Genomic DNA, 20,621 nt, shown 5'->3' with positions numbered 1-20,621 from the left:
CATCCGTGTCCTAAAGCTTTGGTATTGGTTCCGACAAGTTATGGATGACGCCGTGGACCGGACACACCAATGTTGGAGAAAACAGAATTTATGCTTACCTGATAAATTACTTTCTCCAGCGGTGTGTCCGGTCCACGGCCCGCCCTGGTTTTTTAATCGGGTTTGAAAAATTTCTTTCTCTATACACTACAGTCACCACGGCACCCTATAGTTTCTCCTTTTTTTCTCCTAACCGTCGGTCGAATGACTGGGGGGGCGGAGCCTGGGAGGGGCTATATGGACAGCTTTTGCTGTGCTCTTTGCCATTTCCTGTTGGGGAAGAGAATATTCCCACAAGTTATGGATGACGCCGTGGACCGGACACACTGTTGGAGAAAGTAATTTATCAGGTAAGCATAAATTCTGTTTTTTCCTCTTTTTTTTTTTTTTTCTTTCTATTTTTAATTAATTGGAATATGTACCAAATTCAACCTCTGTAAGTACCGTATATATCTGTTATTTTAAGAGTGGACTGGATATTTTCCCCCCTAACCTTATAGATGGCTGTTTACCACTGCATATAGATATTCAAGATATTTTTATGTTAAAATTAAGTCCAGGCTTGCTTTGTTGAGAGGCCCCTTGCATTGGTGGAGAACTAACAAATATAAATAGCACACCTTGGTGAAATTGGCAAAACCCTATTTATGCATTTCAGACACCTCAACACCATCTGAGTGCCTCTTCTCTGCTGCAGGCAAAATAGCTGCAAAAGAGAGCCAGCCTCAGCCAGACGCATGTTTCTGAAAGAGTGAATAACAGAATGTGATAAACAGTGATAGTCTACCTCTTTTCAAACAGTTTGTGGTTTTGTTTTGCTTAATTATAAAAAAAAAAACCTGCTGCTTAAAAAATTGGACCAACAGTTGTTTTAATGTAAAGTTTTAGTCGAAAGTTTATATTTATAACGCTCAGTATGTGGATTTTATTTTAAATATAGGAAAAAATTTATTTATTTTTTATCTGATTAGTTGATTAATTGAAAAAATAATCGGCCGATTAATCGATTATGAAAATAATCGTTAGTTGCAGCCCTAATAGAAATATCCACTTACTAGCTAACAAGCAGTGAGCATATGAGGTGGGAGGAGCACAAGATGTGGGAGGGGCAATAGGACAGAGAAGGGCAGAGGTAGGTAGGTATGTGGAGCAAACAGGGGTGGGGGGCCCTGCCACACTTTTGCCCGGGGGCCCTGGTTGGTCTCAGTCCACCCCTGGCACCCACCAATCAGCAGCTACTGAGCCTATCCAGGTATGCTTTTCAGCAAAAGAATATCAAGAGAATGAAACACATTAGATAATAGAAGTAAATTAGAAAGTTGTTTAAAATTCTAAATCATGGAAGAAAAAATTGTTGTTTCATGTCCCTTTAATATCTACTCTACCTTTAACCCCTGTGCCCTGATTCACTTTCAGTACTGTCCCAGCTCATATATGCAGCATGGCCCAAGGGCTGACATCCAGAGTGAGATGCTAACACCATCTAACATGCTGCCTCTCAATTTAAGACAGCACGGCAGTCTCTCCAGGGCAGCGCAGCTCCTACCTGCTACGTGACCTTAGAGACAGATTTTTTTTATTTTTCATGCGAGCAGGTTTTTAATTCTCTTGCTGTGTGCGTGTTATTAAAATGTTTGTTTTAATTTTCCTAATGTTTGCTCCTATTGAGAGGTAATATATCTCCCAGACACTAAGAACAAAAATGCCCAGCAAAAACAAATGTGAGGGAGGAGGTGTGGGATTAACTAGCAACCCCGGGAGACACTTCTGCACAAAGATACCGGAAAGAGGGAGAACACCACTATTAAAATGCAACGCTATGCAGAGTAGTGTTCAAAATTGAACTCTTAACGGAACGAAAATTACAGCCTAAAATAATGGGGAATGGTTAAGCAGCAACATACCGGTTGTTTACAACTAAGCTTTTTTTTTTTTTACACTTTCAACTACTACGTTGCAGCTGCTGTACGGTGACCTGGTGCAGGATGCCTATTTTATGTGTTTACATAGAGAAGTAAAACTTATGTTTGGGTGTAGACTGTCGCTTTAACAATATATATACTTGAGAATTTTCCACGAGTGTCTTCCCAAAGTGCTTTCAGACAGCAAAACCCTGCAAATTTGTCAGGGAAAAAAATATTATAAATGCAAAAAAGTAGGGATGCACCGAAATTTCGGCCGTAGAAAGTTTTGGCCGAAAATGGCATTTTTGGCTATTTCGGTTTTCGGTTTTTTGCCTGTTATTTTCGGTAAAATTATTGTGTAGCATATTTCAAATTCGATGCTAGCCTGGAGCTGCTGTTTAAGTTTATTACTTCACTTACTGTTCTGCCTATAATGAGTTTTCTAGGATTATGTTACATATAACTAAATGAAGAATAATACAGTATATTGATATATATAATTGTTTTAAGTAGGGATGCACCAAAATTTTGGTCGCAGAAACATTTTGGTCGAAAATGGCATTATTTCTTCTGTTATGTGTGATCAGTCCACGGGTCATCATTACTTCTGGGATATTATCTGCTCCCCTACAGGAAGTGCAAGAGGATTCACCCAGCAGAGTTGCTATATAGCTCCTCCCCTCTACGTCACCTCCAGTCATTCTCTTGCACCCAAAGACTAGATAGGAGGTGTGAGAGGACTATGGTGATTATACTTAGTTTTTAGAACTTCAATCAAAAGTTTGTTATTTTACAATAGCACCGGAGCATGTTATTACCTCTCTGGCAGAGTTTGAAGAAGAATCTACCAGAGTTTTTCTTATGATTTTAACCGGAGTAGTTAAGATCATATTGCTGTTTCTCGGCCATCTGAGGGAGGTAAAAACTTCAGATCAGGGGACAGCGGGCAGTTGAATCTGCATTGAGGTATGTAGCAGTTTTTATTTTCTGAATGGAATTGATGAAAAAATCCTGCCATACCGTTATAATGAACATGTATGTATACTCTACACTTTAGTATTCTGGGGATGGTATTTCACCGGAATTACTCTGTAAAAGTACATTAAACCTTTTATTAGGTATTTTTCATGTTAAACGTTTTTGCTGGAATGTAGAATCGTTTGCATTAATGAGGTACTGAGTGAATAAGTATTTGGGCATTATTTTTCCACTTGGCAGTTTGCTTGTGTTAATTATGACAGTTTCGTTTCTCTCTCACTGCTGTGTGTGAGAGGGAGGGGCCGTTTTTGGCGCTCTTTGCTACGCATCAAAAATTTCCAGTCAGTTTTTCTGCATGATCCGGTTCATCTCTAACAGAACTCAGGGGTCTTCAAACTTCTTTGAAGGGAGGTAGATTCTCTCAGCAGAGCTGTGAGACTTATATAGTGACTGTGATTTAAAACGTTGCTCTGTAATTTTTATGTTTAAAATTTAATTAGTGTTATTTTACTAATGGGAACAAACCTTTGCTAAAAAGTTGTGTTGTTTGTTAAGAGTGATGCTATAACTGTTTTTCAGTTCATTATTTCAACTGTCATTTAATCGTTTAGTGCTTCTGAGGCACAGTACGTTTTTATTATATAAAATTGTAACCGAGTTGCATGTTTATTGCTAGTGTGTTAAACATGTCTGATTCAGAGGAAGATACCTGTGTCATTTGTTCCAATGCCAAGGTGGAGCCCAATAGAAATTTATGTACTAACTGTATTGATGCTACCTTAAATAAAAGCCAATCTGTACAAATTGAACAAATTTCACCAAACAGCGAGGGGAGAGTTATGCCGACTAACTCGCCTCACGTGTCAGTACCTGCATCTCCCGCCCGGGAGGTGCGTGATATTATGGCGCCTAGTACATCTGGGCAGCCATTACAGATAACATTACAAGATATGGCTACTGTTATGACTGAAGTTTTGGCTAAATTACCAGAACTAAGAGGCAAGCGTGATCACTCTGGGGTGAGAACAGAGTGCGCTGATAATTCTAGGGCCATGTCTGATACTGCGTCACAGCTTGCAGAGCATGAGGACGGAGAGCTTCATTCTGTAGGTGACGGTTCTGATCCAAACAGATTGGATTCAGATATTTCAAATTTTAAATTTAAATTGGAAAACCTCCGTGTATTACTAGGGGAGGTCTTAGCAGCTCTCAACGATTGTAACGCTGTTGCAATACCAGAGAAAATGTGTAGGTTGGATAAATACTTTGCGGTACCGGCGAGTACTGACGTTTTTCCTATACCTAAGAGATTAACTGAAATTGTTACTAAGGAGTGGGATAGACCCGGTGTGCCGTTCTCACCCCCTCCAATATTTAGAAAGATGTTTCCAATAGACGCCACCACACGGGACTTATGGCAAACGGTCCCTAAGGTGGAGGGAGCAGTTTCTACTTTAGCTAAGCGTACCACTATCCCGGTGGAGGATAGCTGTGCTTTTTCAGATCCTATGGATAAAAAATTAGAGGGTTACCTTAAGAAAATGTTTGTTCAACAAGGTTTTATATTACAACCCCTTGCATGCATCGCGCCGATCACGGCTGCGGCAGCATTTTGGATTGAGTCTCTAGAAGAGAACCTTAGTTCAGCTACGCTGGACGACATTACGGACAGGCTTAGAGTCCTTAAACTAGCTAATTCATTCATTTCGGAGGCCGTAGTACATTTAACCAAACTTACGGCTAAGAATTCAGGATTCGCCATTCAGGCACGCAGGGCGCTGTGGCTAAAATCCTGGTCGGCTGATGTAACTTCTAAGTCCAAATTACTTAATATACCTTTCAAGGGGCAAACTTTATTTGGGCCCGGTTTGAAAGAAATTATCGCTGACATTACAGGAGGTAAGGGCCACGCTCTACCTCAAGACAAAGCCAAAGCTAAGGCTAGACAGTCTAATTTTCGTCCCTTTCGGAATTTCAAAGCAGGTGCAGCATCAACTTCCACTGCACCAAAACAGGAAGGAGCTGTTGCTCGTTACAGACAAGGCTGGAAACCTAACCAGTCCTGGAATAAGGGCAAGCAGGCCAGAAAACCTGCTGCTGCCCCTAAGACAGCATGAACCGAGGGCCCCCGATCCGGGACCGGATCTAGTGGGGGGCAGACTCTCTCTCTTCGCCCAGGCTTGGGCAAGAGATGTCCAGGATCCCTGGGCGCTAGAGATCATATCTCAGGGATACCTTCTAGACTTCAAATTATCTCCCCCAAGAGGGAGATTTCATCTGTCAAGGTTGTCAACAAACCAAATAAAGAAAGACGCGTTTCTACGCTGTGTACAAGATCTATTATTTATGGGAGTGATCCATCCGGTTCCGCGGTCGGAACAAGGACAAGGGTTTTACTCAAACCTGTTTGTGGTTCCCAAAAAAGAGGGAACTTTCAGGCCAATCTTGGATTTAAAGATCCTAAACAAATTCCTAAGAGTTCCATCGTTCAAAATGGAAACTATTCGGACAATCTTACCCATGATCCAAAAGGGTCAATACATGACCACAGTGGATTTAAAGGATGCTTACCTTCACATACCGATTCACAAAGATCATTACCGGTATCTAAGGTTTGCCTTTTTAGACAGGCATTACCAGTTTGTAGCCCTTCCATTCGTATTGGCTACGGCTCCAAGAATCTTCACAAAGGTTCTGGGTGCCCTTCTAGCGGTTCTGAGACCGCGAGGAATTTCGGTAGCTCCGTACCTAGACGACATTCTGATACAAGCTTCAAGCTTTCAAACTGCCAAGTCTCATACAGAGTTAGTTCTGGCATTTCTAAGGTCGCATGGATGGAAAGTGAACAAAAAGAAGAGTTCTCTCTTGCCTCTCACAAGAGTTCCATTCTTGGGGACTCTTATAGATTCTGTAGAAATGAAGATTTATCTGACAGAAGACAGATTAACAAGCTTCTAAATGTATGCCGTGTCCTTCATTCCATTCAACTCCCGTCAGTAGCTCAATGCATGGAGGTGATCGGCTTAATGGTAGCAGCAATGGACATAGTACCCTTTGCACGCCTACATCTCAGACCGCTGCAATTGTGCATGCTGAGTCAGTGGAATGGGGATTACTCAGATTTGTCCCCCACTCTGAATCTGGATCAAGAGACCAGAAACTCTCTTCTATGGTGGCTTTCTCGGCCACATCTGTCCAGGGGGATGCCGTTCAGCAGGCCGGACTGGACAATCGTAACAACAGACGCCAGCCTTCTAGGTTGGGGCGCTGTCTGGAATTCTCTGAAGGCTCAGGGACAATGGAGTCAGGAGGAAAGTCTCCTGCCAATAAACATTCTGGAATTGAGAGCAGTTCTCAATGCCCTTCTAGCTTGGCCCCAGTTAAAGACTCGGGGGTTCATCAGGTTTCAGTCGGACAACATCACGACTGTAGCTTACATCAACCATCAAGGAGGGACAAGAAGCTCCCTAGCAATGATAGAAGTATCAAAGATAATTCGCTGGGCAGAGTCTCACTCTTGCCACCTGTCAGCAATCCACATCCCGGGAGTGGAGAACTGGGAGGCGGATTTCTTGAGTCGCCAGACTCTTCATCCGGGGGAGTGGGAACTTCATCCGGAGGTCTTTGCCCAAATACTTCAACGTTGGGGCAAACCAGAGATAGATCTCATGGCGTCTCGCCAGAACGCCAAACTTCCTCGCTACGGATCCAGATCCAGGGATCCGGGAGCGGTTCTGATAGATGCTTTGACAGCACCTTGGAACTTCAGGATGGCTTATGTGTTTCCACCCTTCCCACTGCTTCCTCGATTGATTGCCAAAATCAAACAGGAGAGAGCATCAGTGATTCTAATAGCGCCTGCATGGCCGCGCAGGTCTTGGTATGCAGATCTAGTGGACATGTCATCCTGTCCGCCTTGGTCTCTACCTCTAAGACAGGACCTTCTGATTCAGGGTCCATTCAAACATCAAAGTCTAACTTCTCTGAAGCTGACTGCTTGGAAATTGAACGCTTGATTTTATCAAAACGTGGTTTTTCTGAGTCGGTTATTGATACCCTGATACAGGCTAGGAAGCCTGTTACCAGAAAGATTTACCATAAAATATGGCGTAAATACCTATACTGGTGTGAATCCAAAGATTACTCCTGGAGTAAGGTTAGGATTCCTAGGATATTGTCTTTTCTACAAGAAGGTTTAGAAAAGGGTTTATCGGCTAGCTCATTAAAGGGACAGATCTCAGCTCTGTCCATCTTGTTACACAGGCGTCTGTCAGAGAATTCAGACATCCAGGCCTTTTGTCAGGCTTTAACTAGGATCAAGCCTGTGTTTAAAACTGTTGCTCCGCCATGGAGTTTAAACTTAGTTCTTAACGTTTTACAGGGTGTTCCGTTTGAACCCCTTCATTCCATTGATATAAAATTGTTATCTTGGAAAGTTCTATTTTTAATGGCTATTTCCTCGGCTCGAAGAGTCTCTGAGTTATCAGCCCTACATTGTGATTCTCCTTATCTGATCTTTCACTCAGACAAGGTAGTTCTGCGTACTAAACCTGGGTTCTTACCTAAGGTAGTCACTAACAGGAATATCAATCAAGAGATTGTTGTTCCATCCTTGTGTCCAAATCCTTCTTCAAAGAAGGAACGTCTTCTACACAATCTGGATGTAGTTCGTGCCCTCAAGTTCTACTTGCAGGCAACTAAAGATTTTCGTCAAACTTCTTCCCTGTTTGTCGTTTATTCTGGACAGAGGAGAGGTCAAAAAGCTTCTGCTACCTCTCTCTCTTTTTGGCTTCGTAGCATAATACGTTTAGCCTATGAGACTGCTGGACAGCAGCCTCCTGAAAGAATTACAGCTCATTCCACTAGAGCTGTGGCTTCCACTTGGGCCTTTAAGAATGAGGCCTCTGTTGAACAGATTTGCAAGGCTGCAACTTGGTCTTCGCTTCATACTTTTTCCAAATTTTACAAATTTGACACTTTTGCTTCTTCGGAGGCTATTTTTGGGAGAAAGGTTCTTCAGGCAGTGGTTCCTTCTGTATAATGAGCCTGCCTATCCCTCCCGTCATCCGTGTACTTTTGCTTTGGTATTGGTATCCCAGAAGTAATGATGACCCGTGGACTGATCACACATAACAGAAGAAAACATAATTTATGCTTACCTGATAAATTCCTTTCTTCTGTTGTGTGATCAGTCCACGGCCCGCCCTGTTTTTTAAGGCAGGTACATATTTTTTAAATTATAATTCAGTCACCACTACACCCTTGTTTTCTCCTTTCTCGTTGGTCTTTGGTCGAATGACTGGAGGTGACGTAGAGGGGAGGAGCTATATAGCAACTCTGCTGGGTGAATCCTCTTGCACTTCCTGTAGGGGAGCAGATAATATCCCAGAAGTAATGATGACCCGTGGACTGATCACACAACAGAAGAAAGGAATTTATCAGGTAAGCATAAATTATGTTTTTTTGCCTGTTTTTTTTTTCTTGGTAAAATTATTGTGAAGCATATTATTGTTTTAAGATATTTTTGTCCAATTTTAGTGTGTTACTTTCAATAAAAGTGTGGGCTTTTTTTATTGGCTCTGATTATGCAAAAAAAAAAACTAAAAAAAAATAATTTGAAAGTAATTTGAAAAAATACATTTTCGGGATCAGTTTCGGTTTTCGGGCCAAGTGCATCCCGGATTTTCGGATTCGGTTTCAGTCCAGAGTTTCCATTTCGGTGCATCACTACAAAAAAGGATATTGGGCAACCCCATCATCTTTTACAGCATTACAAGACAGTAAAACAGGCGCATATTAGTTAGTGTTCTGAGTTCTCCACAGAAAATGTTGCCAGCCAGATGACATTATGAAGTAGCCAGGTGGGCATAGTGTAATACTTTCTAATATTATATCATTTTCTGCTATCCAAAGCACAAATTAATTGCATAATTTAACATAAATGTATTCAATCATAATTTGTGCAATAAAATTAGAACATTTTTAATATTGGCTAATTTTAGCTTAAATGGCTACTCATTGATGGTTCAGATAGAGCAGGCAATTTTAAGCAACTTTCTAATTTACTGCTATTATCAACGTGTTCTTTGTTCTCTTGCTATCTTTATTTGAAAAGCACAAATGTAAAGCTTAGGAGCCAGCCCATTTTTGGTTCAACACCTGGGTAGCGTTTGCTGATTGGTGGCTAAATGTAGGGTGCTGCACACATGAACTATCGTTGTCTAGTTGTGAAAAACTGTTAAAATGCACAGAGATAAGTGGCGGCCTTCAAGCATATGAGCATATGTGGGTTTGGCTTTCAACAAAGAATATAAGGAGAACAAAGCAAACTTGATGATAAAAGTAAATTGGAAATTGTTTAAAATGTAATGTCCTATCTGAATGATGAAAGTTTAATTTTGACTAGACTGTCCGATAACTAAGTTGAGAGGAATCTAGAAGTAAGTTTGATTGGAATGAAACGTAAAGGGACACAAAAAATATTTAGATTGCAATATCAAATGTTTAGTATTGCATAGTAAAAACATAATTGCAATATTACTTTCATTATGAATTTCATCACATTTCCTGGAACTTTGAACGTTGTGGGTTTTCCAGTTCTGAAAATTGTGCACACTACAGCTAATACCTGATTGACCTCAGCAGAGGTGAAAAGATACTATAAAGCAATTCAAGCTTGGCTAACAAAATGAAAGTAGCAAGCCTAAGACTACTACAGTAACACGTCTGGGTTGACTCCTCCCAAGTAAGGCAAATGGTGGAGGAAGTTTTATATTGAAAAACAATTGGCAATATATAATGGAAAAGTAATCAAAGTGTTTTGTCAAAGGGACAGTAAACCCTTGTAATTATTTGCAACTGAAGAGTTCTACCTCCCTATTTGTCTAGTAATTTATGCAATTTTCTGTATATGAATAGAATGGCTGATTTATTAAAAAGCAGGAACAATTTCTTGAAACCCTAGGGTCATGGGAATTTACTTTTCTACAGACTTTAAAAGCAAATGGCCATTTGTGTGAGAGGCATATAGTAATATTTTTGTTGCATTGAGTGGGATCAATGATATTACATTTGTAAATTATTCTTTCAACGTTTAAATCATATTGGGCATAATGTCTGTTATTTATATGGCACACATGAACTATTCCTGTCTAGCTGTGAAAAACTGTCAAATGCACTGAGATAAGAGGAGGCATTCAGGGGCTTAGAAATTAGCAGAATTGCATTCCCTATCTGTATCTTGAAAGTTTAATTAGGACTAGACTGTCCCTTTAATTTAGCTGTTGATGTATATGTTGCTAATATATGTATTGTTCTAATACAATGGTTTTCAACCCTTTCTTTGGGCCTCCCCAACAGGCCAGGTTTTCAGGATTACCTTGGATGAGAGCAGGTAAAATAACAGTGTTTACTAATCGGCTGATTATTTCACCTGTGCTCCGGTTCAGATAGCCTCAAAATGTGGCCTGTTAGGGAGGCCTGAGGACAGGTTTGAAAACCAGTGGTCTAATAGATCTAAATATTGCACCCTGCAGATTTGGTAGATGTATTTATTTTAAAAAAAATTATTTATTTATAATGTGCTGCTTTTATTGATAATTCATTAGTTCATAGCTGTCACTTTTTTTTCCAGGAAGCACTATATGATGACATATTTTGTATGCATCTAAGTACAATGTAATTATTGCAAATACTGACAAAACTTTATCTGAATTTGAAGCAGGTACAAGCAGAGATACACTGGATGAAGGATTGCCAGATGACCTGGTTTCTCTTGATACGAAAGCTATTGAGCAATTAAGTCAAGGGCTCATTTCCAACTACTTGCCGAATCTCCAGAATTCAAAACTTGCTTTACAGGAACTCACGTATGTAAACTAATGGTCTTGGTGTATTTAATTAACTATATCTATTTGTACTATGGACTTAAATATACACACTATAAAGTTACCCTTTACATAGCTTTAGATTTTACATTATTGTTTGAATAATAAATTGATGTTTTTGCTTCCTTTTATAGTTTGTTAGTTTTCATGTACTTTGTCCATCTTCACTCACACCAGAAGGGCATACAAGTTTATTTTTAGTTATATTCTTTGTTTAAATAATGAAAATATAGATGTAAAGCTTTAGTTTCCATACAGTAATGGGCGCCACCATATTGGAACTAGTTTTATACTTCTCTCTTTTTGCACAAACAAGGCTATGCTGAAACTTTTAAAAATACATTAAACCCAAAAAGTTTTCTTTCATGATTTTAGATAACACATACAATTTTAAACAACTGTAACATTTAGTTCTATTATATAGCCAAGTTTCAATTGCAAATTAATATACGCCTCTTCTCATTGGCTAACTTGATGTGCTCAGCTAGCTCCCAGTAGTGCTTTTCTGTAACTTCAATAAATGATATCAAGAGAATGAAGCAAACTTTATAATAGAAGTAAATTGGAAATTTGTTTAAAGGGATACTGAACCCAAATTTTATATACATTTTTATTTGTTCTCTTTGTATCTTTATTTGAAAAAGCAGAGATGCAAGCTTACGAGACGGTACATATTTGGTTCAGAACCTGGGTAGCAATTGCTGATTGGTGGATAAATGCAGCCACCAATCAGCAAGCGCTATCCAGGGTGCTGAACCAAAAATGGGTCTGCTTGTAAGCTTACATTCCTGCTTTTTCAAATAAAGATACCAAAAGAACAAAGATAAATTGATAATAGGAGTAAATTAGGAAAAAAAATGTACATAAATCCAATGGATTCTAATCTTGATCTGTATTTTGATACAGGCAAAACCAGGTGGTGTTACTTGACACCCTCGACCAGGAAATCTCAAAGTTTAAAGAGTGCAATTCCATTCTTGATATTAATGCACTGGTGAGTAAACATTATATTTTTATAGAATAATAATTTGAACTGTTATTGTGTTGTACAGTTGTGATCTTTTTTTTTTTTTTTTAAATATTTTATTGGTGAAGTACATCATTTCGTACATAAAAAGACATAACATTCATCGTTGTATCTGATTATATATGTAACATTGTGAAAACATCTTTTATGAAATTAAATATGCCAAGAAAACAAAAGGAAATAAAGATAATCGTTTATCTAAAGACAATTTTTCAACTTTCATACTCTGCCTTCTAGTACTTCACATTTTATACCATTTCTGAGAAAAAGGAAAATCGAATAACCAAATGGGGATAAATCGAAACAAACAAACAAATAGACAAAAGAGGAGAAAAAAAAAGAAAAAAAAAAAAAAAAAAAGGAGAAAGGGAAAACAATTGGTTTCTTAACCCCTGCCATTCCCCCGGGGCCCCCTCCCAGCCCCGCTGACCGTTCACACTTCATCTATTTTGATCTTCTATCCACTGCCGCGGGAGGATCTCCCCCGCGACCAGTGAAAGGAACGCTACAGAATTTGTCAGAGGGGTGATAAATTGTTTCTGAGATGCCAATGGCCACTTTTGAATTAACTTTAACCATTTCCCGAAATATCTCTTGAGATATTTCTCTGATACTAAATTTTTGTCGTATAGTTCTATCCTCATTTGTAGTCTAATTGCACTTGCGAGTTCAGCTATACTCGGGGCACTTATTAACTTCCATTTCTTGAAGACTAACATACGGGCCGCTAGGATAACGGTATTAATCAACTGCTGATCCCCGTAACATGTCTGATCATGGCACAAAAAAAAAATCTTTCTGGGGGTAAATTCGCAGCCATGCTGCAAATGTCTATTCAACCAAAAATTGGCTTTCCCCCAGAATTGTCTAATCTTGGGGCATGACCAGAGACAGTGCAACAAATCTGCCTTATCAGCACAACATTTGAAACACCTATACCTTGGTTCGTCACGCACCCATTTATTCATCCTTTCTGGTGTTAAATAAAAATTATTTAATAATTTCATATGAGCTTCCCTCCAACCCGTCTTAGTTGTAGTTGCCTCACATAGACTTAGACTCTTCTTTATATCAGATTCTTGTATATTAGTGAAATATCTTTGGAAGGTCTCTTTAATTCGAGATAGATGTCTATCCCCCAGTTTAGAATATAGGGCCTCATACCAAAAAGTGATTGATCTAACACCAGCTTTATATAATTTGAGGCCTGGCTCTATCTCATGTAAGCTCCAATCTGGTATGCCTGAACCCATTAATGATGTTATGAAACTTCTGGCCTGGAGATAAGCAAAGAAATTATTTGAAGGAAGATTATATTTATCTGATATCACGCTATACAATTGAATTATATTACTGTCCAACCTAAGAAGCTGCGAGAAATATGTAATACCTTTAGTATGCCATTCTTTAAATACCCCATTATATATACCTGGAGAAAATGCGGGGGTCCCAATAATGGGTAGAAACCGGGATTTCTGGAAGTCTACTCCCATCATCTTGCAGTATTTCTGCCAAGCTAATACAATATTTGAGAATGTAATTAATTGTTTGATATTAGAGGGTAGTTTGGCGTATACATGGTGCAGAGCTGCTTTCAAGCTAAAGGGTGCAATTAAATCAGACTCCATGTCGAAATATGTGACATACTGTGCTTCCGTCAGCCAGTCCGCACCATATTTGGCCAACGTAACCCAATTATAGTATCTTAAATTTGGTAAGGCCATGCCACCAAATTTTTTAGGAATAGACAATTTCTCAATTGACAGGCGTGGTTTCTTGTTGCCCCAGATAAATGATATGCATGCTCGGTTATATAAGACTATATCCTTTTTATGAATAACCAGAGGTAAATTTTGTAACAGGAATAAGATCCGCGGGAACAAGATTGTTTTAATCAACATAATTTTTCCTGAAAGAGAAAGAAAAAGTATGTTCCACTTTTGGAATTCAACCTCTAGATTCGCAAACATTTTAGTGTAATTTAAGCCATACCATTCCCCTGGATCTCTGCCTATGAACACCCCGAGATAATTTATACTATCTACCTCCCTGAAAGGGTGACGCGTATAGCTATGTTTATTCTTGTTAATCCATAAGATCTCAGATTTCTGAGCATTGATCTTGTATCCAGTGAACTTACTAAAATGCATAATTATCTCCATACTTTTTGGAATATTTATACTGGAGTCTTTAATAAAAAGCATAATGTCATCAGCATATAACGTTATGACTATATTCTGCTTGCCCAACTGAATACCCTCCATTTCTTGCCTAAGAAGTACAGCCAATGGTTCGAGCGCGAGGTTAAAAAGTAAGGGGGATAATGGGCACCCCTGCCGGGTTCCTCTCTGCAGAGTTATATATGGCGATAATTCACCGTTAACTAGAAGTTGTGACCTAGGTTCCTTATATATTAGTTTAATTGTATCAACAAAATTACCCTGGAATCCAAATTGGGCAAGAGAAGTAAGCATATGGTCCCATATAATGGAATCAAACGCCTTTTCTGCGTCTATCGTTATCAAGGCCATGTCTGGCAGGGAATGAGAGCCTCTACTGTGGATTTTATTATAATAGTAATCAAGTAAAGTAAGGACTCTACGCATATTTTTTGCTGGGTTCCTAAGCGGCATAAAACCTGTCTGGTCCGGGCTGATTAAATCTCCGATAACCAACTTCAATCTATTAGCTATGATGGACATGAATAATTTATAGTCTTGATTAAGCAGGGATATGGGTCTATATGAACCCATATCCTCTGGAGGTTTCCCTTTCTTGTAAATTAATGAAACTATTGAATCTGTAAAATATAATGAATGTTTATTATTCTGTATATAGTACTTATTGAACAAACTACTTAACGTTTCTGCCACTTCCAATTTCATTATTTTATAATACTCTGCAGAGAGTCCATCCGGACCTGGGGCTTTCCCTGCTTTAGTCTTCTCTATGGCCGTAATTATATCTACTGTAGTTATTTCTAGGTTTAGTTTATCTAATGCATCTTTAGTAGTTTTCGGTAATTTAACTTTCTTCCAAAAGTTCTGTTTAGCTATGTTGTCTATTGTTCCCTGAGAATATATAGTCTGGTAATACTTAAAAAATGCTTCTCTAATTTCTGAGGCTTTTGTATAAGTCTCCTTTTTATATTTTATTAGAGAGATCATGTTCCTACTCTTCCTAAATTTTCTGATTTTAACCAAATGTTTAGCCGAAATTCCTTGAAACCCCTGAAAATAGCTTCTCGATTTAATATCTTCCAGTGCCCATTTATTATTTAAAAAGGCCTCCCGCTCTGCTTTAGCCTGTGTATACTTCTTCCATGTGTTATTGCAGGGGTTGTTTATATAGTTTCTATATGTATTTCGCAGCTGGTTAGATAGTTGAATCTCTATGGCTAGCTGTTTCCTCTTAAGATTTACCATATATTTCTTAATGTCTCCTCTTAAGACCGCTTTCCCTGCTTCCCAGAATATTTCTATCTTATGACTGTATGTATTATTCAAATTTTGATATTCTCTCCATCTCCCTTTTAACCAGTTGCAGAAATGACTATTATTTATCATATATCCTGGGAAGCTAAATGTATTCACATGCGGCCCTTCCTGTACATTCAGTTTAAAGTTGATACTAATAATTGCATGGTCTGATAATGTGAAATCATATATCTGGGATATAATATCTACCTTCAATAGATGCTCCTCTATTAAAAAAAGATCGATTCTAGAGAAGTTCCTATGTGATTTCGATTCACAGGAATATTCTCTCATATCTGGATGTTGTGTTCTCCAGATGTCTTTTAACTTTAGTGATGCACAAAATTCTCTAAAAAATTTAGCCTCCTTCCTATATTTTGAAACACTTTTTTGTCGAAACCTATCTATTTCAGGATGTAGCACCATGTTGAAGTCCCCTGCTAATATTATATTCTGCCCTAAATAAGGGATTAATTTTTGCTTGATATTACCCCAGAATTCCCTATCGAATTCGTTAGGCCCATAGACGTTGCAGATTGTCCATATTTTGTGTGCTGCTTCGATTTGAACAATCAAAAATCTGCCGGCTGTATCAATTTCTTTACTTATTACTTTATATGTAATTTTTTTACTGAATATAATTGCGACCCCCCGCTTTCTATGTGTGCATGGTGTTGCTATTATTTCATTCACCCAATTCGCTCTAAGTTTTACTATCTCATCTTCCTTTAGGTGTAGTTCCTGTAATAGTATTATGTCTGGATCTATTTTCTTGATTGATTTTAAAATACCTTTGCGCTTTGCTGGAGATGACACACCTCCAACATTCCAGGAAATAAAGTTTAAACTTCTACTCATCTAAGAATTAAATTCGTCTTACTTCTAAGCCAGGCCGCCTCTAGAGGGGTACCCGGGGGCGGGCGGGGGGAAAAAAAAAAAAAAAAAAAAAAAAAAAAAGGGAGGGAAGGGGGAAGGGAAAGGGGGAAAACCACAACATATAACAAATAAAACCTGCATCCATTCACTACCCAAGCTTACTATATCTGTGCAAGCTGGTAATTTCCCTTCACTGCCATTCATTGTATATCTCTTTTGCTATCTTGATCTTAACTGTACTGGTGTATTTACCTAGTTACACCTTGATATTCTTTGTTTTACAGTATGTCTTAGCTTCTTCTGGGGTGTTTAACAGATTTTGCCCTTCTTTCTCTTCTATAATTATCCTTGCTGGATACCTGAGGCTAGCCTTTATACCTGCCTTAATAAGGGCTGAGCAATATGGTGACATTTCTCTTCTTCTAGCTGTCGTATCGGTAGAAAAGTCTTGGAATAATAGAACTTGTGTACCTTCAATACTAAATGATTTAATCTTTCGGTATTGCTGCATAACCCTGATTTTATCTTGGAAACACAGGTATCTGATAACTATCATTCTAGGGCGTTTTTTATTATCTGCATCTGACCTACTTGGACCGACCCTGTGTGCTCTTTCTACCGCAAGTTTATCTCCCTGTAATTCCAGGCCCAATAGCATGGGTAACCTAGTGGAGGCAAATTGTATCAGGTCTGTAAACTCACTATTTTCTGGCAAGCCCACCACCCTCACATTGTTTCGGCGCGATCTATCTTCAAGATCGTCAACTTTGTTTTGCAAAGTTTTAATGGTATCTGTGAGTTTATGGTTATTTGTTTCCTGTATAGTATATAAGTCTTCTAACTCTGATATTCGAGTCTCTGCCTCTGTCAGTCTACTGGAGAACTGCCTGATCTCCACCGTCAACCCAGCCAAATCTTTTTTCAATGACTCAAGTTGTGGTACAATCAGCTCTGCTAACTGATTATTCGTAATCTGTATGTCTGTGCCGGCGGTGGCCACCACGGATGTCTCCAGCAGGCTATCTGCTACTGCCTCGTTTAATGGCTTATTGCCTTTCTTATCTCTCTTGACGGGCATATTTGGGGATCTTTGTTTCATATTAGTCATATACCTTTCCATGAAGTGTCGTGTATAAAAACAAAATTGTTACAAGTGGTGAATCTTGTATATGCCTATATACCTATAGGCATGTATGTGCATAATATATAAGTAAAAGTGAAAAGTGTGGAAGAAAGAGAAAAAGAAAAGAAAAAAAGAAAAGAGAGAGAGGAGAAAGAAAAACAAAAAAGAAAAATTGGAGGTTATGTGACCTCTATTCGAAGTGTGAATTGCAAACGGCTCCTTCCCACGAAGCCTGAACAGTTTCAAACAATCTTGTGTGTGTGTGTAAAAAACAAAAGTGCTTTACTTTTTAAGGGAATTATATGTTTTCACACCCCCATAACTTCTTATGCTAATTGTATTTATGCTTATATCGTCAAATTGATATATTGCTCTTTCAAAAATGAATAGCTCTAAAATTAGGTATGACAGCTATTGCAGACAGCCACATATATATAAAATAAATGGCAGAAACACAAAGCAAAGATATACATGAAAACAGAAAAAAATATGTAGCAGCAGATCAATTGGGCCAAAGTCCTCTGCCTCCTTGCATACAATATAGGAAGATAATCTGTATTCAGACTATGCCAATCTACTCTTTGTCACTGCAAAACGATGCTCTCTTTCTCCAAGTGTCTTATTGCCTCTTGCTAGAGACCAGGAGGCAGATTTGCAGTAATCCAGGTATAAATGGATATATATAGACAGTGTCTCGTAGTATTTTTGGCAATATAGTCCTTTGACCCTTTATTTAATCCACAGATAGAGTTAAAACCTTTATGTCCACCAGGTAGATTTTAAACCTGCACGCCTTTATCTTTGCTGACTAGGATGTACCAACAGCCGGACAGGCGAAATAACAAGCCTTCAAAAATGTTATAGGAAACTGTTGTTTGGATTCCTTTAGCTTCTATAGGCCTCCCAGCTGCATTCTCAGAAGGCCCTCAATGTATGCACAAATTTAATTTAGTTATATCATAACTTTTAAGAGATATATAATAAAACCTTCTGAGATTTGATAAGTCATAACAGAGTATTCCCAGAGGCAAAGATAACTTTATCCAAGCAGCTGACTGTTAATGTTGCCTTGCTGCATATAGGCCTCCTCACCCAACGGTTAAACACCGGCTCTTCGAGTATGCCATTACTTGTGTGCAAACAAAGATTGATCTTTAAATCATATGCAGAGACACAATATCTGTTATAGACTTAGTGTATCATATGTCCCCATATGTCTCCTTATGACTCTCAGCTTGCATTAGGCTTACCGTATAAAGTGCTGGCTTTTATGCTGTTTTATAATGAAATTGTACTTGCGGTTTTTCTGCCTCAGGGCATGCAGCTCATGTGTTCCGTCACCCTCACTTGGACGTCGATCCAAACGAGACACCTCCCGTTCGCGCCAACCTCCCGTGGGGCCGACACTGAGTCAGATCCTGCTGAATTTCCCGCACTTGTCTCGCTTACTCTTTAGTAAGGACCTGGGCTGGGACCGGCACCTTCCTCCTCTATTGCTGCACCGCGTCAGCAGAAAGGGTTCCTCCACCAGCTTTTCCTCTGCCCGCAGGAGTAAGTGACTGGATGCGGTCAGTACCACCTGACCTTGGCGGTTAACGCAGACTTCCGTAGTGCTCCGTGAACTCTGTCACCCCTAGGCTTCCGCAATCATCGCTGCCAATGGGGACCAGGAGCTGGGGTGATGCAAAAACTCTCTGCTGCTTAGTGCGCAGAGCATAGAGCGCGCGTGTGTTCTCTCACGCTCCTCCCCGGAAGTCGTCTTCCAACCTACAGTTGTGATCTTACTTGTCACACATGAAATAAAGATTTAAAGGGGCACTACATTTACTTTCTTGATTCAGATGGAGCATACAATTTTAAACATCTTTCCAATTTATTTCCGTTATCAAATTGTGCTGTCTTTTTCTATATACATTTTATGAGGCACCAGCTGCTACTGAGCATGTGCAAATGATCACAGTGTACAGGCGTACCTCAGAGATATTGCGGGTTTGGTTCCAGACCACCGCAATAAAGTGAGTCACACTAATTTTCTTGTTTCCCAGTGCATATAAAAGTTATATTTATGCTATACTGTAGTCTATTAAGTGTGCAGTAACAGTATGTCTAAAAAATACAAATGGCTATATTGGTAACATATAAAACTACACAGTTATCTGTCATTAGAGGTGACATACAGACTATACAACTAGAACTTAACAAACGTAAGCATGAGGTTGACTATCCTAGATTTGATGACATACTTAGAAAATCAGTTGCTAGTATTAAAACGATTGTTATGCAGAGAAAACACACAAAATATATCAGGGATCAGGCGGATTATGATTCCAATACTGTACATGTGTGGAATAAGACACAAAGGTTCCAGAATAGGAGATATTCACACAGAAATAGGTGAAGGGGCAGATCACAAAATAGAAATCAAAGGTCTAGGTCCTCCAGTGGCAACAGGGTTACTTTTTCTGATAGCGAAGGGGACTTAGGGGAAGATTCTGCTACTCCATCAGCAGAGCATGCTACCCTGGATAAGCCGGATATACTGAAACCCACCAATAGGGAGAGCGATATAGTGGTGTACAATGAGGGTCCACAATCCACAAAACCCAAGGATAAAAATAGTAAGAATAAAACTAAATTTAAACCATAAATGAGCCACAACAACCAGTCTCTGCTTCCAATGCGAGTAACTGGGCTGTGATTGGCTCACAACCTGGTTCTAGTCAAATTGATAAGGTTTTATCTGCAACCCCGAGGAACCAATCAGGGGGAGGGGCAGTGATTCCTACAGAACAGCACAACAGATATCCCCTGAGAGGAATGAAACAGACGAACAAATACAAACCATCAGTGTAATCAATCTCTCACAAATTGAACTGAGTACTACTCAGATTAGATTACTCCGTCTGGGTTTGGGTTTTGTACCCTCGGCTGGCTTTAATTTGTTCAGAACTATGCTGGATGTAAACCGACTAGTACGAAATATAACACTAAAAAAAAAATTTTCTGGTGGTGAAACTGCACCCGGTATTGATCTGAACAAAAGAAAGATGTGTGAAGGAATAGTGAGGATCAACCTCAATACTAATTCCAGTTTTTCTGAAACCTGTTATTTGATTTTATTGGACTCCCTAGCAGGGGGTACCTCCAATATGTCTCCGAATATAGACAATTTTGGGGGCTTCAAACCCCCTTCTACCTTTTTATCCCATTCACAGTCGGGGACCCCTAGTTGAGAAGTTCTACAGCAGGGTTGAAAAAGACCTTAGGAACCTTTCCCTTAATGGGACTTGTAGGGAGAAAGATAATTTGACT

The 20,621-nt window shown here is 39.1% G+C and overlaps 1 protein-coding gene across 2 annotated transcripts in view; it reads left to right on the top strand.

Annotated features, from left to right (window-relative positions):
- The window catches only part of BLOC1S6 (biogenesis of lysosomal organelles complex 1 subunit 6), a 103,421-nt gene that overhangs the window by 57,500 nt on the left and 25,300 nt on the right, over positions 1 to 20,621 (top strand). For both annotated transcript variants that reach the window (XM_053717450.1, XM_053717449.1), the window contains 2 exons: positions 10,642 to 10,789; positions 11,714 to 11,801. In XM_053717450.1, the coding sequence (XP_053573425.1) occupies positions 10,642 to 10,789; positions 11,714 to 11,801 (236 nt within the window). The remainder of the gene's footprint in view (positions 1 to 10,641; positions 10,790 to 11,713; positions 11,802 to 20,621) is intronic.

The sequence above is a fragment of the Bombina bombina genome, chromosome 6, assembly GCF_027579735.1.
Source record: "Bombina bombina isolate aBomBom1 chromosome 6, aBomBom1.pri, whole genome shotgun sequence".
NCBI classification, from domain to species: domain Eukaryota; kingdom Metazoa; phylum Chordata; class Amphibia; order Anura; family Bombinatoridae; genus Bombina; species Bombina bombina.
Note: the sequence above shows the minus strand (reverse complement) of the source record. Positions and strands in the feature narration are given on the sequence as shown.